The sequence below is a fragment of the Cherax quadricarinatus genome, chromosome 64 (genome assembly GCF_038502225.1).
Source record: "Cherax quadricarinatus isolate ZL_2023a chromosome 64, ASM3850222v1, whole genome shotgun sequence".
NCBI lineage: Eukaryota > Metazoa > Arthropoda > Malacostraca > Decapoda > Parastacidae > Cherax > Cherax quadricarinatus.
Window position 1 is genome coordinate 10,013,411 of NC_091355.1, and position 26,795 is coordinate 10,040,205.

Here is a 26,795-nt window from a genome sequence, read left to right on the forward strand (position 1 = left end):
AGCGAGCTTGCATGTGGTATGCGTGTGAGTTGTGGTGCCCAAGTAGATACAACAGCAGCTGGGAGGAGAGGCACTGGAGTATGGATCGCCGCATTCACTGGCCCACCCCCAATGTGGCCTCCCTAGTGTGGCCCTCGTAGTGTGGTCCGCACATTGTGGCCCCGCTCGATGGCCTGGACTACTCTGGTTGTTTACAAGCGTTACCATGGTGATCGCTGCAGCTTGCTGCAGCGTTTTCTCTCATTCTCATATCAACGTTTTCTCTCGTCGGCCATAAACCTGCCGTTGTTGTTGCTTGGTCTTGCACCCGCATCCTGGCAATACCAGCTACGCCTTATTTTCATCTTTTTCACGATGCTGATTATCGCACAATGCCTATGAGGGGGTTGAAAGTACATAAGCACTAGGAACAGCAACAGCAGAAGCAGCAGTAGTAGCAGGAGCAGCAGCAGCAACAACAACAGCAGCAGCAGCAGCAGCAGACATAGCAAGTTGGACATCCCGCTTGGAGAGAAGGCGCCACCACTGTCGCAGCATGCAACCTGCGCCCAGCAAGAACCTGCTGCCTGTTGTGACTCGTCTCTATCGTGCCATCTGACGCCTGTCTTTCCAAGTGAGTCCTGCACCTCTCCCTGCTTCCCACACCGCAACCCACCAACCCTTAGTTACCAATTGTCAGTGATCCAATTAACAATTGAAAGATACAAATTATGGAATGAAACCAGAAATCTATGCAACAAGAGAGGCAAATTATGCGTGTGTGAAATATGTATGGTTTGAAAATGGTGGTAGATAGGAGAGGGTTGTGGTGTGTGTGTGTTAGTCTGGCCATGAGGTAGGGGGTGGCGCCCCCTCCCCCAGCCGGTGTGACGGCCATGATTGGCCGCTCGCTGAATTAATCAACCAATCTCGTGGTATTGACGTGCATGACAAAGTTAATCCTCTGTTGATACTCGCGGTAAGTGATTGATTTTTGTGAGTATAACTCTTGGTATATTAAGTAAGCCTGACTTCACCGTTGTGTTCAAGAACCATGAACTACAGCCGTTGTAATGATAACACTCGACTGACGAACATACCATCCTAACACAAGACTCCAGTCATGATTTGTATTAATATTTGTAACAAAACAATTTTACGCCTACACAGTAAAGTTTAGTGAAGAATATAAATCACAATACCGTGGTGAGGCAATATTAACTTAGTGAGTTACAACAGACTACAAGATACCTACATCTTAGCTACAACTACCCGGGGACTTTATTAGGCAGTGAAGGATGCTCCAGAGTAGATAAAACTATTAATTTTATTCTGAAAATAATTGTAAATTAAAATGATTACAGCGTTCAGGAACTTCACCGCAGAGTTTAAAATTTCCAGTCATCAAGAATAATATGCGTGCTAATTTTAACGCTGTCTAGTTTTTGCCTAATCATCGTACTGACAAAACTTGTCTCGCCATTTTTTATTTCTTTATGTGTGATTAAATCTTTTAGAAAAAAGCATAATAAACAGCTATAACCTGCTCAAGGAACTTGTTCAAGCATTTACACGCGCAGAGATTCTGGTTCTAATTCCCCTTTTCCATGGCAATATAAACACAAATGCAGTATAATGTGATCCTTTATTGACTACGTTTCGCCCACACAGTGGGCTTTTTCAAGTCACAAACAGAACTACCTGGGGTGGAAGGAACGCGAGTATTTATAGTCCGGCTGAGGTCAGGTGAAGAATGCTGCATCTGATGATGTACCGAGTTGGGTTGTAGAGTCTAAAAACTTGGGTAGCTTGGAAAGGAGACTGGACAAGTTTGTGAGCAGACCTTCTACAGTGTTCTTATGTGGGATAGCGATGAAGAAGTTTCTTGCCAAGAAACTTCTTCATCGCTATCCCACATAAGAACACTGTAGAAGGTCTGCTCACAAACTTGTCCAGTCTCCTTTCCAAGCTACCCAAGTTTTTAGACTCTACAACCCAACTCGGTACATCATCAGATGCAGCATTCTTCACCTGACCTCAGCCGGACTATAAATACTCGCGTTCCTTCCACCCCAGGTAGTTCTGTTTGTGACTTGAAAAAGCCCACTGTGTGGGCGAAACGTAGTCAATAAAGGATCACATTATACTGCATTTGTGTTTATATTGCCATTGTGTCGGTATTTTATACCATTTATTCCCCTTTTCCATACTGCATTACCCTAAACCAATCTAAAATTAATAATATAAAGTAACCTAAACTTATCTTATCTAATCTAACATAAACTAATCTAATTTAACAAAATTTAATATAGCTTAAACTAACGTAACTTATATCTAACTAAACTAACTTAACCTAAATCTAAAAAACATCCGTATGCAAGATACGTTCAGAAAGTGACGCTTGGGAGTAGTGTAAGAAAACCAACGTTCTCAGAAAAGTGGCAGATGCAGTTCAATGTGGTTTAGAAAGACACGTAAGCAAACACTATAACATATTTATTAGAAAACGTTTCGGTCCTGGGACCTTGATCACTTCTAACATACAGAGGTAGAAAGACATTATATATATAGGCGGAGAGTGAGATGTGACGCACGTGACCTGAGGAATGTCATAAGAACATAAGAATGGAGGAACACTGTAGAAGGCCTACTGGCCCATGCGAGGCAGGTCCTTATCAAAACAACCTCTGCCTATGATGAGGACGGGTAGACGATGAGGTTGTTTTGATAAGGACCTGCCTCGCATGGGCCAGTAGGCCTTCTACAGTGTTCCTCCATTCTTATGTTCTTATGACATTCCTCAGGTCACGGGCGTCACATCTCACTCTCCGCCTATATATATAATGTCTTTCTACCTCTGTATGTTAGAAGTGATCAAGGTCCCAGGACCGAAACGTTTTCTAATAAATATGTTATAGTGTTTGCTTACGTGTCTTTCTAAACCAACTTGTCGGTATTTATTACCAAAGTTTATACCAGTTCAATGTAGATAAATGCAAGGTTCTGAAGCTCGGGAGTGTCCATAACCCTAGCACTTATAAGTTAAATAATGTAGAACTTAGCCATACAGATTGCGAAAAGGACTTGGGGGTTATGGTAAGCAGCAACCTTAAACCAAGACAGCAATGCCTAAGCGTACGTAATAAGGCAAATAGATTACTGGGATTTATATAAAGAAGTGTAAGCAACAGAAATCCAGAGGTCATACTGCAGCTTTATACATCATTAGTAAGGCCTCACCTAGATTATGCAGCTCAGTTCTGGTCTCCATATTACAGAATGAACATAAATTCGTTAGAAAACATTCAGCGAAGAATGACTAAATTAATACATAACATTAGAAATCTTCCGTACGAAGAACGATTGAAGACTCTTAAACTACATTCACTTATAAGACGAAGAATGAGGGGAGACATGATCGAAGTGTACAAGTGGAAGATGGGTTGGGCAAATGTTTTGTTAGTGGGATGGATTGTAAAGGACCAGCCTAGTATGGGCCAACAGGCCTGCTGCAGTGATCCTCCTTTCTTATGTTCTTGTGTTAACAAAGGGGATATAAATAAGGTCTTGAGGATATCTCTCCAAGAGAGAACCCGCAATAACGGATTCAAATTGGACAAGTTTAGATTTACATAAGAACATAAGAAGAACATAAGAAAGGAGGAACACTGCAGCAGGCCTGTTGGCCCATACTAGGCAGGTCCTTTACAATTCATCCCACTAACAAACATTTGACCAACCCAATTTTCAATGCTACCCATGAAATAAACTCTGATGTGCAATCCTACTCAAATCCAACCCCTCCCACTCATGTACTTATCCAACCTAAATTTGAAACTACCCAAAGTCCTAGCCTCAATAACCCAACTAGGTAGACTGTTCCACTCACCAACTACCCTATTTCCAAACCAATACTTTCCTATGTCCTTTCTAAATCTAAACTTATCTAATTTAAATCCATTACTGCGGGTTCTCTCTTGGAGAGATATCCTCAAGACCTTGTTAATATCCCCTTTATTAATACCTATCTTCCACTTACACACTTCGATCAGGTCTCCCCTCATTCTTCGTCTAACAAGTGAATGTAACTTAAGAGTCTTCAATCTTTCATCATAAGGAATATTTCTAATGCTATGTATTAATTTAGTCATCCTACGCTGAATGTTTTCTAACGAATTTATGTCCATTCTGTAATATGGAGACCAGAATTGAGCTGCATAATCTAGGTGAGGCCTTACTAATGATGTATAAAGCTGCAGTATGACCTCTGGATTTCTGTTGCTTACACTTCTTGATATAAATCCCAGTAATCTATTTGCCTTATTACGTACGCTTAGGCATTGCTGTCTTGGTTTAAGGTTGCTGCTTACCATAACCCCCAAGTCCTTTTCGCAATCTGTATGGCTAAGTTGTACATTATTTAACTTATAAGTGCTAGGGTTATGGACACTCCCGAGCTTCAGAACCTTGCATTTATCTACATTGAACTGCATCTGCCACTTTTCTGACCAAGAGTAGAGTTTGTCTAAATCCTCCTGAAGTTCCCTAACATCTACGTTTGAATCAATTATCCTACCTATCTTCGTGTCATCGGCGAATTTGCTCATATCACTAGTAATTCCTTCATCAAGATCATTGATATATATTATAAACAACAACGGGCCCAAGACTGATCCCTGTGGAACGCCACTTGTTACTGATCCCCACTCGGATTTAACCCCATTTATGGACACTCTCTGCTTCCTGTCTGTGAGCCATGATTCGATCCACGAGAGCACTTGTCATAAGACACTTGTCATAAGACATTTGTCATAAGACACTTGTCATAAGACACTTGTCATAAGACACTTGTCATAAGGCACTTGTCACAACACACTTGTCATAAGGCACTTGTCATAAGACACTTGTCATAAGGCACTTGTCATAAAGCACTTGTCATAAGACACTTGTCATAAGGAACTTGTCATAAGGCACTTGCCATAAGGCACTTGTCATAAGACACTTGTCATAAGGCACTCGTCATAAGGCACTTGTCATAAGACACTTGTCATAAGACACTTGTCATAAGACACTTGTCATAAGACACTTGTCATAAGACACTTGTCATAAGACACTTGCCATAGGACACTTGTCATAAGGCACTTGTCACAAGACACTTGTCATAAGGCACTTGTCATAAGACACTTGTCATAAAGCACTTGTCATAAGGCACTTGTCATAAGACACTTGTCATAAGGAACTTGTCATAAGGCACTTGCCATAAGGCACTTGTCATAAGACACTTGTCATAAGGCACTCGTCATAAGGCACTTGTCATAAGACACTTGTCATAAGGAACTTGTCATAAGGCACTTGTCATAAGACACTTGTCATAAGACACTTGTCATAAGACACTTGTCATAAGACACTTGTCATAAGACACTTGTCATAAGGCACTTGTCATAAGACACTTGTCATAAGGTACTTGTCATAAGGTACTTGTCATAAGGCACTTGTCAAGAAACTTGTCATAAGACACTTGTCATAAGACACTTGTCATAAGGAACTTGTCATAAGGCAGTTGTCATAAGGCAGTTGTCATAAGACACTTGTCATAAAACACTTGTCATAAGACACTTGTCATAAGACACTTGTCATAAGACACTTGTCATAAGACACTTGTCATAAGACACTTGTCATAAGACACTTGTCATAAGGCACTTGTCATAAAGCACTTGTCATAAGACACTTGCCATAAGGCACTTGTCATAAGGCACTTGCCATAAGGCACTTGTCATAAGACACTTGTCATAAGGCACTTGTCATAAGGAACTTGTCATAAGGCACTTGCCATAAGGCACTTGTCATAAGACACTTGTCATAAGGCACTCGTCATAAGTCACTTGTCATAAGGCACTTGCCATAAGGCACTTGTCATAAGGAACTTGTCATAAGGCACTTGTCATAAGACACTTGTCATAAGACACTTGTCACAAGACATTTGTCATAAGACACTTGCCATAAGACACTTGTCATAAGGCACTTGTCATAAGACACTTGTCATAAGGTACTTGTCATAAGGCACTTATCAAGAAACTTGTCATAAGACACTTGTCATAAGACACTTGTCATAAGGCACTTGTCATAAGACACTTGTCATAAGACACTTGTCATAAGGAACTTGTCATAAGGCATTTGTCATAAGGCACTTGTCATAAGACACTTGTCATAAGGCACTTGTCATAAGGCACTTGCCATAAGACACTTGTCATAAGGAACTTGTCATAAGGCACTTGTCATAAGGCACTTGTCATAAGACACTTGTCATAAGACACTTGTCATAAGACACTTGTCATAAGGAACTTGTCATAAGGCACTTGTCATAAGGCACTTGTCATAAGACACTTGTCATAAGGCACTTGTCATAAAGCACTTGTCATAAGACACTTGCCGTAAGGCACTTGTCATAAGGCACTTGCCATAAGGCACTTGTCAAAAGACACTTGTCATAAGGCACTTGTCATAAGGAACTTGTCATAAGGAACTTGCCATAAGGCACTTGCCATAAGGCACTTGTCATAAGACACTTGTCATAAGGCACTCGTCATAAGTCACTTGTCATAAGGCACTTGCCATAAGACACTTGTCATAAGGAACTTGTCATAAGGCACTTGTCATAAGACACTTGTCATAAGGAACTTGTCATAAGGCACTTGCCATAAGACACTTGTCATAAGGAACTTGTCATAAGGCACTTGTCATAAGACACTTGTCATAAGGAACTTGTCATAAGGCACTTGCCATAAGGCACTTGTCATAAGACACTTGTCATAAGGCACTCGTCATAAGTCACTTGTCATAAGGCACTTGCCATAAGACACTTGTCATTAGTCACTTGTCATAAGGCACTTGCCATAAGACACTTGTCATAAGGAACTTGTCATAAGGCACTTGTCATAAGACATTGTCATAAGACACTTGTCATAAGACACTTGTCATAAGACACTTGTCATAAGACACTTGTCATAAGGCACTTGTCATAAGACACTTGTCATAAGGTACTTGTCATAAGGCACTTGTCAAGAAACTTGTCATAAGACACTTGTCATAAGACACTTGTCATAAGGAACTTGTCATAAGACACTTGCCATAAGACACTTGTCATAAGGCAGTTGTCATAAGGCAGTTGTCATAAGACACTTGTCATAAGACACTTGTCATAAGACACTTGTCATAAGACACTTGCCATTAGGCACTTGCCATAAGACACTTGTCATAAGGAACTTGTCATAAGGCACTTGCCATAAGGCACTTGTCATAAGGAACTTGTCATAAGACACTTGCCATAAGATACTTGTCATAAGACACTTGTCATAAGACACTTGTCATAAGACACTTGTCATAAGACACTTGTCAAAAGACACTTGTCATAAGACACTTGCCATAAGACACTTGCCATAAGACACTTGCCATAAGACACTTGTCATAAGGAACTTGTCATAAGGCACTTGCCATAAGGCACTTGTCATAAGGAACTTGTCATAAGACACTTGTCATAAGGCACTTGTCATAAGACACTTGTCATAAGGAACTTGTCATAAGACACTTGTCATAAGACACTTGCCATAAGACACTTGTCATAAGACACTTGTCATAAGGAACTTGTCATAAGGCAGTTGTCATAAGGCAGTTGTCATAAGGCAGTTGTCATAAGACACTTGTCATAAGACACTTGTCATAAGACACTTGTCATAAGACACTTGCCATAAGACACTTGCCATAAGACACTTGTCATAAGGAACTTGTCATAAGGCACTTGCCATAAGGCACTTGTCATAAGGAACTTGTCATAAGACACTTGTCATAAGACACTTGTCATAAGACACTTGTCATAAGACACTTGTCATAAGACACTTGTCATAAGGAACTTGTCATAAGGCAGTTGTCATAAGGCAGTTGTCATAAGACACTTGTCATAAGACACTTGTCATAAGACACTTGTCATAAGACACTTGTCATAAGACACTTGTCATAAGACACTTGTCATAAGACACTTGTCATAAGACACTTGTCATAAGGCACTTGTCATAAAGCACTTGTCATAAGACACTTGTCATAACGAACTTGTCATAATGCACTTGCCATAAGGCACTTGCCATAAGACACTTGTCATAAGGCACTTGTCATAAGGCACTTGTCATAAGGCACTTGTCATAAGGCACTTGTCATAAGGCACTTGTCATAAGGCACTTGTCATAAGGCACTTGTCATAAGGCACTTGTCATAAGGCACTTGTCATAAGGCACTTGCCATAAGACACTTGTCATAAGACACTTGTCATAAGACACTTGTCACAAGACATTTGTCATAAGACACTTGCCATAAGACACTTGTCATAAGGCACTTGTCATAAGACACTTGTCATAAGGTACTTGTCATAAGGCACTTATCAAGAAACTTGTCATAAGACACTTGTCATAAGACACTTGTCATTAGGCACTTGTCATAAGACACTTGTCATAAGACACTTGTCATAAGGAACTTGTCATAAGGCATTTGTCATAAGGCACTTGTCATAAGACACTTGTCATAAGGCACTTGTCATAAGGCACTTGCCATAAGACACTTGTCATAAGGAACTTGTCATAAGGCACTTGTCATAAGGCACTTGTCATAAGACACTTGTCATAAGACACTTGTCATAAGACACTTGTCATAAGGAACTTGTCATAAGGCACTTGTCATAAGGCACTTGTCATAAGACACTTGTCATAAGGCACTTGTCATAAAGCACTTGTCATAAGACACTTGCCGTAAGGCACTTGTCATAAGGCACTTGCCATAAGGCACTTGTCAAAAGACACTTGTCATAAGGCACTTGTCATAAGGAACTTGTCATAAGGAACTTGCCATAAGGCACTTGCCATAAGGCACTTGTCATAAGACACTTGTCATAAGGCACTCGTCATAAGTCACTTGTCATAAGGCACTTGCCATAAGACACTTGTCATAAGGAACTTGTCATAAGGCACTTGTCATAAGACACTTGTCATAAGGAACTTGTCATAAGGCACTTGCCATAAGACACTTGTCATAAGGAACTTGTCATAAGGCACTTGTCATAAGACACTTGTCATAAGGAACTTGTCATAAGGCACTTGCCATAAGGCACTTGTCATAAGACACTTGTCATAAGGCACTCGTCATAAGTCACTTGTCATAAGGCACTTGCCATAAGACACTTGTCATTAGTCACTTGTCATAAGGCACTTGCCATAAGACACTTGTCATAAGGAACTTGTCATAAGGCACTTGTCATAAGACATTGTCATAAGACACTTGTCATAAGACACTTGTCATAAGACACTTGTCATAAGACACTTGTCATAAGGCACTTGTCATAAGACACTTGTCATAAGGTACTTGTCATAAGGCACTTGTCAAGAAACTTGTCATAAGGCACTTGTCATAAGACACTTGTCATAAGGAACTTGTCATAAGACACTTGCCATAAGACACTTGTCATAAGGCAGTTGTCATAAGGCAGTTGTCATAAGACACTTGTCATAAGACACTTGTCATAAGACACTTGTCATAAGACACTTGCCATAAGGCACTTGCCATAAGACACTTGTCATAAGGAACTTGTCATAAGGCACTTGCCATAAGGCACTTGTCATAAGGAACTTGTCATAAGACACTTGCCATAAGACACTTGTCATAAGACACTTGTCATAAGACACTTGTCATAAGACACTTGTCATAAGACACTTGTCAAAAGACACTTGTCATAAGACACTTGCCATAAGACACTTGCCATAAGACACTTGCCATAAGACACTTGTCATAAGGAACTTGTCATAAGGCACTTGCCATAAGGCACTTGTCATGAGGAACTTGTCATAAGACACTTGTCATAAGGCACTTGTCATAAGACACTTGTCATAAGGAACTTGTCATAAGACACTTGTCATAAGACACTTGCCATAAGACACTTGTCATAAGACACTTGTCATAAGGAACTTGTCATAAGGCAGTTGTCATAAGGCAGTTGTCATAAGGCAGTTGTCATAAGACACTTGTCATAAGACACTTGTCATAAGACACTTGTCATAAGACACTTGCCATAAGACACTTGCCATAAGACACTTGTCATAAGGAACTTGTCATAAGGCACTTGCCATAAGGCACTTGTCATAAGGAACTTGTCATAAGACACTTGTCATAAGACACTTGTCATAAGACACTTGTCATGAGACACTTGTCATAAGACACTTGTCATAAGACACTTGCCATAAGACACTTGCCATAAGACACTTGTCATAAGAAACTTGTCATAAGGCACTTGCCATAAGGCACTTGTCATAAGGAACTTGTCATAAGACACTTGTCATAAGACACTTGTCATAAGACACTTGTCATAAGACACTTGTCATAAGACACTTGTCATAAGACACTTGCCATAAGACACTTGCCATAAGACACTTGTCATAAGGAACTTGTCATAAGGCACTTGCCATAAGGCACTTGTCATAAGGAACTTGTCATAAGACACTTGTCATAAGACACTTGCCATAAGACACTTGCCATAAGACACTTGTCATAAGGCACTTGTCATAAGGCACTTGTCATAAGGCACTTGTCATAAGGCACTTGTCATAAGGCACTTGTCATAAGGCACTTGTCATAAGGCACTTGTCCTAAGGCACTTGTCATAAGGCACTTGTCATAAGACACTTGTCATGTTTCCCGACGACTAAAATAATTACAAGAACAACATACCAATAACATAATACATGATCACTACACAAATAACTCGCACAGAGAAGCTTACGACGGGTTATTTATGTATTGTTCCAGTCACGGTATTGTTCCAGTCACGGTATTGTTCCAGTCACGGTATTGTGCCTTTTTGTTATTTAAGTTGCATAAATTTTTCAGTATCAAGTTGGCTGTGCAATGATCACAGTAATGTTTTGTGCTAATGAACAAAACTCTTTTCGTACTCTCTTCCTCCCAGTAAAAGAAAAAATAGCATAAGGAACGGCTTGATAGTTAAATGTGGCGCGTCATTACCGTAGAGTTTTATCGTCTTGTCATAAGGCACTTGCCATAAGGCACTTGTCATAAGGAACTTGTCATAAGACACTTGTCATAAGGCACTTGTCATAAGACACTTGTCATAAGGAACTTGTCATAAGACACTTGTCATAAGACACTTGCCATAAGACACTTGTCATAAGACACTTGTCATAAGGAACTTGTCATAAGGCAGTTGTCATAAGGCAGTTGTCATAAGGCAGTTGTCATAAGACACTTGTCATAAGACACTTGTCATAAGACACTTGTCATAAGACACTTGCCATAAGACACTTGCCATAAGACACTTGTCATAAGGAACTTGTCATAAGGCACTTGCCATAAGGCACTTGTCATAAGGAACTTGTCATAAGACACTTGTCATAAGACACTTGTCATAAGACACTTGTCATAAGACACTTGTCATAAGACACTTGTCATAAGACACTTGTCATAAGACACTTGCCATAAGACACTTGCCATAAGACACTTGTCATAAGGAACTTGTCATAAGGCACTTGCCATAAGGCACTTGTCATAAGGAACTTGTCATAAGACACTTGTCATAAGGCACTTGTCATAAGACACTTGCCATAAGACACTTGCCATAAGACACTTGCCATAAGACACTTGTCATAAGGAACTTGTCATAATGCACTTGCCATAAGGCACTTGTCATAAGGAACTTGTCATAAGACACTTGTCATAAGACACTTGCCATAAGACACTTGCCATAAGACACTTGTCATAAGGCACTTGTCATAAGGCACTTGTCATAAGGCACTTGTCATAAGGCACTTGTCATAAGGCACTTGTCATAAGGCACTTGTCATAAGGCACTTGTCCTAAGGCACTTGTCATAAGGCACTTGTCATAAGACACTTGTCATGTTTCCCGACGACTAAAATAATAACAAGAACAACATACCAATAACATAATACATGATCACTACACAAATAACTCGCACAGAGAAGCTTACGACGGGTTATTTATGTATTGTTCCAGTCACGGTATTGTTCCAGTCACGGTATTGTGCCTTTTTGTTATTTAAGTTGCATAGATTTTTCAGTATCAAGTTGGCTGTGCAATGATCACAGTAATGTTTTGTGCTAATGAACAAAACTCTTTTCGTACTCTCTTCCTCCCAGTAAAAGAAAAAATAGCATAAGGAACGGCTTGATAGTTAAATGTGGCGCGTCATTACCGTAGATTTTTATCGTCTTGTCTCGAACGTTATAATGGATGGACTTAAAAAACAATGGCGGACCATTAACAGGCCGAAAGTTCTTCGAAATATATTTAATGTATTTTTATTAAGTTAATTGACATTATTGCATATGTCCTTTTTTAATTTTTCTTTAAATTAGATTAGCAACCTTAGGTAAGGCTTGTTAGGAAACAGGACAAGTGTTTTTTGACGCGAATCTTAGTCATGTGATGACCCACAGCTGCAGCTTTTGGTCATCTGACCGAGGCCTTCCGCTGACTTACCGGTCCACCCCTTTAAAAATTATGGTTATTATTATAACCATTTTGTAGTACTTAGCAACCTAACCTAGTTTTGTAAAGGTTCGTTGTTGTTGTTGTTATTATTATTATTATTATTATTATTATTATTATTAATTAGTTTGTGATTTATTTTGTTTGTTTTTCAGCGTTAAATTAAATATATATATATATATATATATATATATATATATATATATATATATATATATATATATATATATATATATATATATTTATATATATATATATATATATATATATATATATATATATATATATATATATATATATACACGCGGCTTTCTCAAAGTGATCGTTGTTTTGGAAGCCTAGTTAGCAAGGTGTGATTAAAAAATTAGATGTAATATGAGAAGTGGGCGAGCTTATTGCTTCATCCAGTGTGTCTTTTGTGTACATATTTGTGCGCGTCTGTCTCAGCAATTTTCGATTTGAGCTGGAAATTGAATGGCTCTAGCTCTTCATCCTCCCCGTGTGTGTGTGTGTCCAGTCAGCCAGCTTGACATTTAGCAAAAAAGACAGCAAACCAGTGATCCTGGCATTCAGAGACCCAGACACTATGTCAGCTCCAGCTAGCCAGCCACGTAGCCAGTCAGCCAGCGACGTAGCCAGCCAGCCAGCCAGCCAGCCATGTAGCCAGCCAGCCACGTAGCCAGCCAGCCAGCGACGTAGCCAACCAGCCAGCCATGTAGCCAGCCAGCCACGTAGCCAGCCAGCTAGCGACGTAGCCAGCCAGCCAGCCATGTAGCCAGCCAGCCAGCCAGCGACGTAGCCAACCAGCCAGCCATGTAGCCAGCCAGCCACGTAGCCAGCCAGCCACGTAGCCTGATAGCTAGCCAGTCACACAGCCACGTAGTCAAATAACCAGTTGTCCGTTATTATTATGATATATTTTTAAACTATTATTATTATTATTATTATTATTATTATTATTATTATTCTCTCATCATCTACTTTCTGAAGGTAAACACTACCGTACCTTTCAGCTCGTGACAATATTAGCCACTGTCTGCCGTTAAGTTCGGCCCGGGTGTCGAACTATTGATTCCAGGATAAACTAACACCTTGCCCAGCCAGACTGTCAGTGTGGAGTGTCTGCCTGTCTGTTGGTCTACATGTCTCTCAGTTCTTTAAAATTTCTGTCACTTTGATATGCTCAGCACAGAGCAAAATACTGTCATATTAATAGGTGTATCTTGTGTCGTTTTTTCAGTAATTTCGACAGTACGACCATTTATATTTACTTGAATCCCTAGAAGAGGAATTATACAAAACTCTCACCATATATTCACAGAGATATATACCTCGCGGTGTATATACCCGTGGTATATACACCGCGATTTGTATATACCACGGCTGCATACAACCAATTCATTCCCTCCAAACAAAAAAAATACTCTAGACTCTAGAATGGGGATTAATATAAACTTAGTGTATATATACTGTTTACCACCAGTCAAGAATACTTTATTCTCTTAAATAAGGATTAAAATGAACTTTGTGTGTAAACACTGATCACCATAAGCCAGTAATACTTTCATTCTCTTAGTGTATATATTCTCAGACATACACCTTTCAGTGTATATACCCTTTGTGTATAGGTTGGCTAATTGGGTTTAAAGCATATCGACTACTCAAAGGGTCACTAATACTGCATGTTACCTGTTTGCAATTAATCAAGAATACTTTCATACCTGCAATAGGGATTAAAATATATTCTCATTGTTTATACAGTTAGAGACATCTCTCGGTGTACGTATATCCTGTCCGTGTATTTTAAGTTTGTTGGATGAGATATAAAGCCTGTTGATTCCTCACTGAGCATTAAGGACGAGTGTTGCCTCTCAGAGCCAACTAAAAAGACACCGTATAGTAGAGATTAATAGACTCGCAGTATATATACGAGAAAAGATGTACACCTGTCAGTGTGTATAGTCTGTTAGGCTAGGTAATGTTTGTTAGGAAACAAGACAAGTGTTTCCTGACGCGAGTCTTAGTCATATCATGACCCGCAGCTGGAACTTTTGGTCATTTAACTGAGGCCTTCCACTGGCTTACCCATCTACCCTTTTAAAAAATTACAGTGACGATTATTATATATATATATATATATATATATATATATATATAATATATATATATATATATGTATATATGTATATGTATATATATATTATATACCTGGAGTATTACCTGGAGAGAGTTCCGGGGGTCAATGCCCCGCGGCCCGGTCTGTGACCAGGCCTCCTGGTGGATCAGAGCCTGATCAACCAGGCTGTTGCTGCTGGCTGCACGCAAACCAACGTACGAGCCACAGCCCGGCTGGTGAGGAACCGACTTTAGGTGCTTGTCCAGTGCCAGCTTGAAGACTGCCAGGGGTCTGTTGGTAATCCCCCTTATGTATGCTGGGAGGCAGTTGAACAGTCTCGGGCCCCTGACACTTATTGTATGGTCTCTTAACGTGCTAGTGACACCCCTGCTTTTCATTGGGGGGATGTTGCATCGTCTGCCAAGTCTTTTGCTTTCGTAGTGAGTGATTTTCGTGTGCAAGTTCGGTACTAGTCCCTCTAGGATTTTCCAGGTGTATATAATCATGTATCTCTCCCGCATCATTAGTATCATAGGTAAATTATTTGATTTCAAGCACAGAACACAACAGTTAAAAACTATACAAATTACAGTAATTATTTTATAAACAGTAATATAACTTTCAAAATTCTTACTTTAAATTTATTTGATCTAAATTTTGCAAAACAAATTAAAATTCTTTATGCTAATCAGGAAATTTTATTATAAAAATAATCACTAAATTATATCTGACAGAAAATTTATGATAAACGAAAGTGAATTATATATTGAGATAACATTTCGGTGAGTAGATGAAGCTCTACAGAGCGTGATACGCGCTTCAGTAGAGCTTTATCTAATCTACTCAGACACATTGACATCAGGTCAGTGTGTCTGGCTAGGTCAAGAAATTGTGTTAGGCATAGTCAAGGGGTTATGTAAGGTCAGTATGTCTAGGAAGGTCAAGGTGTCGAAAACGCAACGTCAACGTGTTAAGCAAGGTCAGTGGTTAGGCTAAGTTGAAGTGATAGGCAGTATCAAGGATGTTGTGACGTGAGACGTCAATGTTGTGACGTGAGACGTCAATGTTGTGACGAGACGTCAATGTTGTGACGTGAGACGTCAATGTTGTGAGGTGAGACGTCAATGTTGTGATTAAGGTAGTTTTTCAACAAAGTAACGGCAGTAAGTAGTTACTGGAATTACAGGGAAAGTGACGGTAACAAGTAGTTACTGGAATTACAGAGAAAGTGACGGCAACAAGTAGTTACTGGAATATATAGAGAAAGTGACGGTAACAAGTAGTTACTGGAATATACAGAGAAAATGCTTTATTAGTGATCACTGGAAACCAAACACTAAAATTAGTAATGAACGAGGCTTTAAGTGATTGTGAGAAAGTTTAGGTCAGTTACCCCAGCAAGGATAGAAAAGACAATGATTTAATACGCCTTGTCTCAACCACATAAGCTGAGACGAGAGGATTCAGGTCTGCACTAGAACATGACCTATTCACTGACTGGCTTAACATATATCATATATAAAGTTCTGCAGATTCTTTGTTCACTTTCCTGAATGCTGTTTGAAGTTTGGTTGTCGTGTGTTTGCCGCTGACGCTATACAGTTTATGTACACCCCATGCGGTGTGTGCCTGGTGTTTCTAGCAGCAGTGTTTTGTCAATTTTCTTTTTGGAGTAGGTCACCCTTGGTTACCCTATTATGTGGCTGATCAAACATGCTATATACAGGCATCAGAAGACAGCAAACACACACACACACACACACACACACACACACACACACACACACACACACACACACACACACACACACACACACACACACACATATGGCTCAGTGGTTAGTTACAGCGTCGAGGATTTTGGCTGGCTTCCCATGAGGCGAGCTAAAATAACACCGGTTCGATCCCCGGCTAGTCGTAGTATTGTTTTATATATATATATATATATATATATATATATATATATATATATATATATATATATATATATATATATATATATATATATATATATATATTATATATATATATATATATAATATATATATATATATATATATATATATATATATATATATATATATATATATATATATATATATATATATATAATATATATATATATATATATATATATATATATATATATATATATATATATATATATATATATATATATATATATATATATATATATATATATATATATATAATACTGGAGATATAATAATTTATTGAGCGTGGTAGTGGAGAGACTAGCGTGTTGAGAGCACGGTATCTTGTATAATACTGTCATATTTCAAGTTCTCATATAGTATATAAGTGCTGAGAAATGTGTAGTTCTAGGTGTATATTCACAAATGTTTACTTTAAGCACTATTTTTAGTAATTAAAATTTTGTTGGGTGGTGGTAAACAGGTCACTTTCAGCCCTAATGATCTTCGTGTAGTCGACAGACTTTACACTTCATTAACTAATCAGCGTATATATCTTCTTTCTAATGTCTAATGAAAGCCCTGGAGGATTTAATCAGTTTAATACAGACTGATGGATGTCCCTGTCCATCTAGCAAGTAGGTACCTGGGTGTTAGTCGAATGGTATGGGTCGCATCCTGGGGGACAAGAGTGAGGACCCCAATTGAAATAAGTTAGACAGTCCTAGATGACGCACTGACTTTCTTGAGTTATCCTGGGTGGCTAACCATCCGGGGTTAAAAATCCGAACAAAATCTTATCTTATCCTACTATATTTATCCTATGTCGTTATCGTCTTGATTTCAATGATAGTGCATCTGTTTCTGTTCCCTGTGGAGAAGTTATATGATCTAGGCGTGGGCGGGGTGTGGGCGTGGCATGGGTGTGGTATGGGAGTTGCACGAGTGTGGTGTGGGCGTGGCATGGGTGTGGTGTGGGCGTGGCATGGGTGTGATGTGGGCGTGGCATGGGTGTGGTGTGGGCGTTGCATGGGTGTGGTGTGGGCGTGGCATGGGTGTGGTGTGGGCGTGGCATGGGTGTGGTGTGGGCGTGGTGTAGGGAGGTAGCGTATACCAGTTGCTGACTTGAACAGCCGGCGCAGTATACCAGCAGTGAGTATGACGCTGAGGAGGGGGAGGGCAGGGTAGGTGGAGAGATGATAGGGGAGAGAGCCAGGCATGGGGGGCATCAATACCCCAAACACCCCCACCTCGTTCTCCCTCCCACACCACCGGCTCCACCCAACCCCGCCCACACCCCACCTCATGCATGACAAGCCGCCCACCAAGCTAGTGGTCCAGTGGTGGTGGTGGTGGTGGTTGTGGTGATGGAGGTGGTGTAGTGTTAGTTGTGGTTGTGGTAGTTGTGGTACCAAATATTGTGTCTGCACGAATAAACACACAAACGTTAACACTAGTTAACCATCGTTACACAACAATAAACTGCCAGTTACCTAGTTATACTCTCTTGTCCTCTTATATTCCCGTTGTTATTCCCTGTTATTCGTTATACTTGGATTATACTTTCTCCAGTTGTACCATGGCTGCCGTCACTCTAGCAATATACGAGGTAAGTGTGTGTATAGTGTGAGGGGTGTATAGTGTGAGGGGTGTACAGTGTAGGACGGTATATGGTGTGTTTGAGAGTACAGGATGTATTAGGGTGTGTGTGTCAGATCTTGCAGAGCACACGATGTGAATGTGTAGAGCACATGATGTTATTCAAGTTTTAAAATATCTTAATAAAAAAGATATTTTATATATATATATATATATATATATATATATATATATATATATATATATATATATATATATATATATATATATATATATATATATATATATATATCCACACACACACACACACACACACACACACACACACACACACACACACACACACACACACACACACACACACACACACAAAATATGGGCGGGTTGTCGAGACAGAGTGGAGGAATGTTGGTGAGTGGTTGGTGCTGCTGCTACCACTATCACTACCATTGCAACATTACTACCATCACCATCACTTCACCAGTACGTCACCATTTATCACTACTATTACCACCATCATGTCATATTTACTACACCATTATGATTATCACTAAAATTCCCACCACAATCACTACATCTACAACCATCTTCAACAACCACAACACCAACAAACATTCACCACAAAGCCACCATCGACCACCACTTGTCATGACCTACCTTACTACTTAACAACTATCACCTACTAGCACGTACTACCACCACCTGCCAGCAACTACCACCATCACTATCAATAATCATTATCATTGTATACCAGATGATTCATAGCTTGTGTCTACCATGTCTTAATTATTCTTACATGTGTGTGTGTTCCTGTTCTTGTGTCTTGACTTCATATTTCTTTGTTTTCAAACTTATTTATCTTGTTTTACTTCGAATAGCTTGATACTCTTGTCTTAGCTAAGTCATCCTTCAAATACTCAACCTAATATGGGATTTGTCATGTTTTAACACACAGAGTATGGATAATGAGAACCTTCGGAACAAAAGATTATTCACTTTAAACCACTTGTTCTCTCTAGGCTGAAGTACTGCTGTACACTAACGGCCTCTCTCAAAGCAGAAGAAACTACAGATAGAGCTCAGGGGAATGTCCTACGATGAAAGGTTGAGGGAAATCGGACTGACGACACTGGAGAACAGAAGGGTCAGGGGAGACATGATAACGACATACAAGATACTGCGGGGAATAGATAAGGTGGACAGAGACAGGATGTTCCAGAGATGGGACACAGAAACAACGGGTCACAATTGGAAGCTGAAGACTCAGACGAGTCACAGGGATGTTAGGAAGTATTTCTTCAGTCAAAGAGTCGTCAGGAAGTGGAATAGCCTAGCAAGTGACGTAGAGGAGGCAGGAACCATACGTAGTTTTAAGACGAGGTATGACAAAGCTCAGGAAGCAGAGAGAGAAAGGACCTAGTAGCTATCAGTGAAGAGGCGGGGCCAGGAGCTGAGTCTCGACCCCTGCAGCCACAATTAGGTGAATTAAGGGAGTACATGCATACATACTCGTATACATACATGCATGCACATAAACACACACACACACGCAATATATATATATATATATATATATATATATATATATATATATATATATATATATATATATATATATATATATATATATATATACATGCAATAAGATCACAGTAAACAGGTGATATCACAATATGCAGAACAACCATTGTGAAAAAACAGCGAAATTCCAAGCGCTTTCGTGATTTCTCACATCAAGGAACTATATATAGTTCCTGTGTACTCACCTATTTGTGGTTGCAGGGGTCGAGTCTTAGCTCCTGGCCCCGCGTGTGTGTGTGTGTGTGTGTGTGTGTGTGTGTGTGTGTGTGTGTGTGTGTGTGTGTGTGTGTGTGTGTGTGTGTGTGTGTGTGTGTGTGTGTTGTTCGTCTACAAGGAACAACACGCACATACAGGGTATTGTACTGGAGTCTAGTCAGCTACAACAACACACACACACAGGGTACTGTACTGGAGTCTAGTCAGCTACAACAACACACACACACAGGGTACTGTACTGGAGTCTAGTCAGCTACAACAACAACACACACACGGGGTACTGTACTGGAGTCTAGTCAGCTACAACAACACACACACACACAGGGTACTGTACTGGAGTCTAGTCAGCTACAACAACACACACACACAGGGTACTGTACTGGAGTCTAGTCAGCTACAACAACACACACACACAGGGTACTGTACTGGAGTCTAGTCAGCTACAACAACACACACACACAGGGTACTGTACTGGAGTCTAGTCAGCTACAACAACACACACACACAGGAAGTCTAGTCAGCTACAGACTCATTAGCATGAGGATATCGACCATGTGAAGTAGCTGACAGTCTCTCCATCTGGTGAGGCAGAAATCATATGAGAACCTTGTACACTAGACTATTTTCAACAGAGAAGAAAGGAAAATGGTAAATCGAAATAGCAATTAAAAAAAACGAGAGAAGGAAGTAATTGGCAGTATTTAGGTGTGATTAATGACTAAGCTACACTGTTAATGAGTAGAAAATGCAAGGGAAGATAGGAACAGGAGAAAATGCAAACTATAGCTGAAAATTAGAAGAAATTGAAAAAGAAGACGAAATTCAATTCAATTCAATTCAAAGTTTATTCTCTATAAGGATTACAATGCTGAGTTTACAGAAATTTGGTTATTGTTTGGTTTACATGTAGTAAAATTGTGATTACAGAGTGTACCACTAGAACGCTTAGCATGGCTAGGCATTTCGGGACCGATAATGAAGAAAAAAAACAAAGCAGATGTTTCAGGAAGATACAAAGGGAAAATTCATCTAAAGGTATTCTGAGGAGACACGGGAGGTGATGGGAGAGTGAGCAAGCGAACCCGTGACAACAGACAAGATAATCTGGAGGGAAAGACGGAGGTCACAAATGATCTAGGGATTTGAGGAGGCTGATAATAGGTCAGGAAGGAGATAGGAAGACAGGGAACTTGAGATTAAATCGATCCATCATTAAGTAAGAGGACTGTCCCCTCAAGGGAGGTTCGTTGACGCTGGTGAGGGGCTCTTAATCTAGGGAATTGGATCCGTGCTCCAGTTCCCTGAACTGAGCCTGAATACCTTCCATCCTCCTCCCCTCACAGGTGCTGTATAATTCCTACGGTTTTAGCACTTCTCCATGATGATACTAATAAATAGGAGAACTGGACGGTTTAGAAAAGATAAATTTTTTTAAGGGATTGGGTAGTGCTCCTGGGGAACATAATACCGTATCAGACTGACTTTATGATCACAATTACCTCGAAACACGATCTTGAGATATAAAGTGTTGTTGTGAAGTACAGTACACAAATAACCCATTAATTAGTTGATAAATTAGACACATGTGCAACACTTGGGTATCTTTAATGAGGAAACGTTTCACCACACAGTGACTTTATCAGTCCATACAAAGGAGAATCGTGGAGAACAGGAGGACATATTCATGTGTGTACTTGTCTGCCAATATAGCCTTAACGGACGGAGGATCGAGTTTAAACCAGTCCCTTCTCTGAATGACCCACATGGGTTTACCGTTCTCCACCCCTCCCACATACACAGTAAGTTTTTTTAGGTACAGATACACATAAATACAGTTGCACAAATTATTATACACTCCGAAGTGTGTATAAATTACCTACACATGTCCATTATATACCCATGTCCACACAACTCACCGTATCTGTGTCACTTCCACATGTCTTAGAAAACAAGCTGACCATTAAAAAAATTGTGGTTGACATTGATGGATAGTAATTGATTAAGATTAATAGTGTGGATTGAGTATTCATTAGACAGCGTCTCAGTGGCTGCAGACTTGTCTGTTGGAGTCAATACTGTGTACTGGAGGATGTGGTGTGTGTGGTGGAGGGTGTGGTGTGTGGTGGAGGATGTGGTGTATGTGATGGAGGATGTGGTGTGTGTGGTGGAGGATGTGGTGTGTGTGGTGGGGGATGTGGTGTGTGGTGGAGGATGTGGTGTGTGTGGTGGAGGATGTGGTGTGTGGTGGAGGATGTGGTGTGTGTGGTGGAGGGTGTGGTGTATGTGATGGAGGATGTGGTGTGTGTGGTGGAGGATGTGGTGTGTGTGGTGGGGGATGTGGTGTGTGTGTTGGAGGATGTAGTGTGTGTGTGTCTGGAGGATGTGGTGTGTGTGGTGGAGGGTGTGGTGTGTGTGGTGGAGGGTGTGGTGTGTGTGGTTGAGGATGTGGTGTGTGTGGTTGAGGGTGTGGTATGTATGGTGGATGTGGTGTGTGTGGTGGAGGATGTGGTGTGTGTATTGAATGTGGTGTGTTTGTGTGTGGTGGAGGATGTGGTGTGTGTGTGGTGGAGGGTGTGGTGTGTACTCACCTAGTTGTGGTTGCAGGGGTCGATTCATAGCTCCTGGCCCCGGCTCTTCACTGGTGGCTACTGGGTCACTCTCACTGCACCATGAGCTTTATCATACCCCTTCTTAAAGCTATGAATGGATCCTGCCTCCACTACATCGCTTCCCAAACTATTCCACTTCCTGACTACTCTGTGACTGAAGAAAAACTTCCTAACATCTGTGATTCATCTGAGTCTTCAACTTCCAACTTCCTTGTTGCTGTGTCCCATCTCTGGAACATTATGTCTCTGTCCACCTTGTCAATTCCTCTCAGTATTTTATGTCGTTTTAATGTTCCCCCTATCTCTCCTGTCCTCCAGTGTCGTCAGGTCGATTTCCTTTAACCTCTCCTCGCAGGACTTACCCCTTAGCTCTGGGACTAGTCTTGTTGCAAACCTTTGCAATTTATCTAGTTATTTTACCTGCTTGGTTGGGTATGGGTTCCAAACTGGTGCCGCATACTCCAATATGGGCCTAACGTACACAGTGTAAAGGGTCCTGAACGATTCTTTGTTAAGATGTCGGAATGTTGTTCTTAGGTTTGCTAGGCGCCCATATGCTGCAGCAGTTATTTGGTTGATGTGCGCCTCAGGAGATGTGCCTGGTGTTATACTCACCCCAAGATCTTTTTTCTTGAGTGAGGTTTGTAGTCTCTGGCCCCCTAGACTGTATCTGTCTGCGGTCTTCTGTGCCCTTCCCCAATCTTCATGGCTTTGCACTTGGTGGGGTTGAACTCCAGGAGTCAGTTGCTGGACCAGGTCTGCAGCCTGTCCAGATCCCTTTGTAGTTCTGCCTGGTCCTCGTCCGATTGAATTCTTCTCATCAACTTCACATCATCTGCAAACAAGGGCACTTCGGAGTCTATTCCTTCCGTCATATCGTTTACAAATACCAGAAACAGCACTGGTCCTAGGACTGACCCCTGTGGAACCCCGCTCATCACAGGCGCCCACTGAGACCTCCCCACGTACCATGACTCGCTGTTGACTTCCTGACAGGTATTCCCTGATCCACTGTAGTGCCTTGCCTTTTTTCTTTTTGATGTGATGTATGGTGGAGGATGTGGTGTGTGGAGGAGGATGTGATGTACTCAATTGTACTCACCTAACTGTGATTGCAGGGGTCGAGACTCAGCTCCTGGCCCCGCCTCTTCACTGACCGCTACCGGGTCCTCCCTCTCCCTGCTCCATGAGCTTTATCATACCCCGTCTTAAAATTATGTATTGTTCCTGCCTCCACTACATCACTTGCCAGACTGTTTCACTTTCTAACAACTCTGTGGCTGAAGAAATACTTCCTAACATACCTTTGGCTCATCTGAGTCATCAACTTCCAATTGTGACCCTTTGTTTGTGTCCCATCTCTAGAACATCCTGTCTCTGTCCACCTTATCTATTCCACGCAGTATTTTGTATGCCGTTATCATGTCACCCCTGACCCTCCCGTCCTCCAGTGTCGTCAGACTGATTTCCCTTAACCTTTCTTCGTAGGACATTCCCCTTAGCTCTGGAACCAGCCTTGTTGCAGACCTTTGCACTTTCTCTAATTTCTTGATGTGTGGTGATGGGATGTGTGGTGGAGGATGCGATGTGTGGTGGGGGATGTGGTATATGATAGGGGGTGTGATGTGTGGTGGAAGGTGTGATGTGTGGTGGAGGATGTGATATGTGGTGGAGGATGTGGTGTGTGCTGGAGGGTTGATGTGTAGTGGAGGATGTGGTGTGTGGTGGAGGATGTGATGTGTGCTGGATGATGTGATGTGTGCTGGAGGATGTGGTGTGTGGTGGATGCTCTGGTGGAAGCTGTGATGAAGTTATCATGTGTTCCTACATCGTTTCTACAAGCCTCTCCCCACACATCTTCTTTGTCATTCCTTCCAACTATTTCCCTTCCTCCTTCCATCCTTCACTGTTCTACCCTCCAACAACCACGCCCTTTCATTTTCTCTCGCCCAACCAACACCAAAGAAAATGGATCTGTTGTTCAAATGGTCGGGGATAAATTTCCTTAACAGTAAAATTACTCAGTTAAGTAAGTTTATTCAGGTATACACAGTTGCATTAATTATCATACATAGTAGCATAAGTGTAGAGAACCTAGGATAACCCAAGAGTGTCAGACAGAATGACTACACAAGTCGCTAGTATCCGAGGAAACGATAGTACAGTACAATTTGTAATATTTTAAACTTAAGATTTAATTTAAGTCTGCCCGAAATGCCTAGCCATGCTAGGTGTTCTAGTGGTACACTCTGTAATTATTATTTTACTACATGTAAACAATACAATAACCAAATTCTGTAAACAGCATTGTAATCCTTATAGAGAATAAACTTTGAATTTGAATTTGAATTTGAATTTTGTCGCTAGGCAAGATATGACCGAGTCACTCACTCATTCTCTCTCTCTCTCTTTCTCTCTGCATATATATATATATATATATATATATATATATATATATATATATATATATATATATATATATATATATATATATATATATATATATATAATGTGTGTGTGTGTACTCACCTAGTGTGTGTGTGTGTTTGACTGAAGCACAAGTAACGCACACAATTAACTGTACGTTGCATATTGCAGATGAGCGAGACGAAAGAAGAAGCTCTGTGCAACAACGCGCAGAACCACCGGCAACAGCTGCTGAACCACCAGCAGGAACTGGAGCGAGATCTGGAGGCCGGTTCCTGTGCTGACGAGGAAGACGACGAAGAGGAAAATACCGATGAAGGGGAAGAGGGTGAAGCAGGAGAGGGAGAGGAAGGTGAGGCCACAGAAGAGAAGCCCAAGGCTGTCATACCTCCCCTGTACAACGTCGAGCCTGGCTGCACAGCCCTCAGCTGCTACTCCGCCATTGCCACCTTCATCGTCATGGTTCTTGGCATCGTCGCTCTGTTAATGTACTCTTCACCACCCGATGCTAAAGCCGAGAATCTAGTCTTCGACACCGTCAAGGAAGCTACTACCCCACCCACCATCACACAGCCAGACAACAGCACGTAATATCCCCCTTCCCCTTCCTCTCACAGTCATTGACCATAGTTATCGCTGCCTCTTCTGCCGTCATGGATGTCAGCGGTTCTTATTCATTTCATGTTAATGGACTTTGGTTTATACCTGTATCACGCATCATCCTGTTACCAGTTGTTTATATACAACAATTCTTTTTTTTATTTAACTGTTTAATTTGTATCACCTCTCATCCGTTTCCTTCATTGTAAAACCTTGAGGTTCGCTTTATAATCACCATCATATAAAAGGTCATTGTTTACGATGCGTCTTTTCCATCCATCATCCTGTGAAGATATTTATCAACACTCGTTTCTGGTTTCTAATTTTTTTTACAAGCTGTTTATCGGCCTTTTTGGTTTTCCTTATGTCTGTTGTTAACTGTCTACCATTCAATATCATCTTGGTTTCACTGGGAATGGTATTTTGAAGAGGCGAAAACCCCACCCTCAGCTTCACCTTGGTCATCTTAACTTTGCTTTGTAAGGTATTCCTGATCATATAAATCCTAGGACACGATAATGGTCCATTTTTTTCATACTGGGTGAAAAACGTACCATCCCATCTTATGATGTGGTATATATTTTTTTTTTCGTGGTGAACCAGTGAGCCAGCGAAACTTCTCAGTCAGATGATCAAAAGCACAGCAATCGTCTGACCAAGACCAACTTCAGATTGTTCTCATTTCTCCTTACAAATATACCATCAACGTCCTCTGTTCGTCAAAATTCCTCATTTGTTATATATTGGGATGTCTGAATAAATACTACTAAATTTATGTAAATGATAATATTGGAGAATGACACTTGGATACAGTGGATACCTCACTAAGCACAACGTCTCGACCACATGGATTTTAACAAATCACCAAGCGAACCTCCTTGGATATTAAAGGGTTTCCACTGTAGAATGTGTCACTTACTCCACCTTGTTGGGATTACGTTACTATGGTAGTATCGTGTCATGGTCTTTAGGGTTCCCACCCATCCCCTCCCATTCTTCCATAATATAGAATTTGATGCCACTATATAACTGAATAGTTAAGTTTCTTACCCCTTCTCTCTCCGAGACTTGACTGAGGATCAGCGAGTAAGGTGACCTAAGCGTCGTTCTAAGCTCTCTCTTTACGTTATTTTTTTACGATAATTGTTTAGTTAACATAAGTGCAAGTCTATGTGC

At 40.7% G+C, this 26,795-nt stretch overlaps 1 protein-coding gene across 3 annotated transcripts; it reads left to right on the top strand.

Annotated features, from left to right (window-relative positions):
- The first annotated feature begins 235 nt into the window (after positions 1 to 235).
- On the top strand, positions 236 to 26,795 carry LOC128700014 (uncharacterized). 3 transcript variants are annotated; one of them, XM_053792926.2, is made up of 2 exons: positions 236 to 613; positions 25,191 to 26,795. In XM_053792926.2, exon 2 carries the CDS (start codon positions 25,191 to 25,193, stop codon positions 25,608 to 25,610), a length of 420 nt encoding a protein of 139 aa, XP_053648901.1. In that variant the 5' UTR covers positions 236 to 613; the 3' UTR covers positions 25,611 to 26,795. The 3 variants fall into 3 exon arrangements, with proteins under 3 accessions (XP_053648901.1, XP_053648902.1, XP_053648900.1); XM_053792927.2 differs by lacking the exon at positions 236 to 613 and adding an exon at positions 771 to 958; XM_053792925.2 differs by lacking the exon at positions 236 to 613 and adding an exon at positions 17,912 to 18,196.

Coding starts and splice junctions, on each gene's coding strand:
- LOC128700014 (XM_053792925.2), top strand. CDS start 18,167: ATGGCTGCCGTCACTCTAGCAATATACGAG. Junction 18,197..25,190: donor TCACTCTAGCAATATACGAG/GTAAGTGTGTGT, acceptor TGCATATTGCAG/ATGAGCGAGACGAAAGAAGA.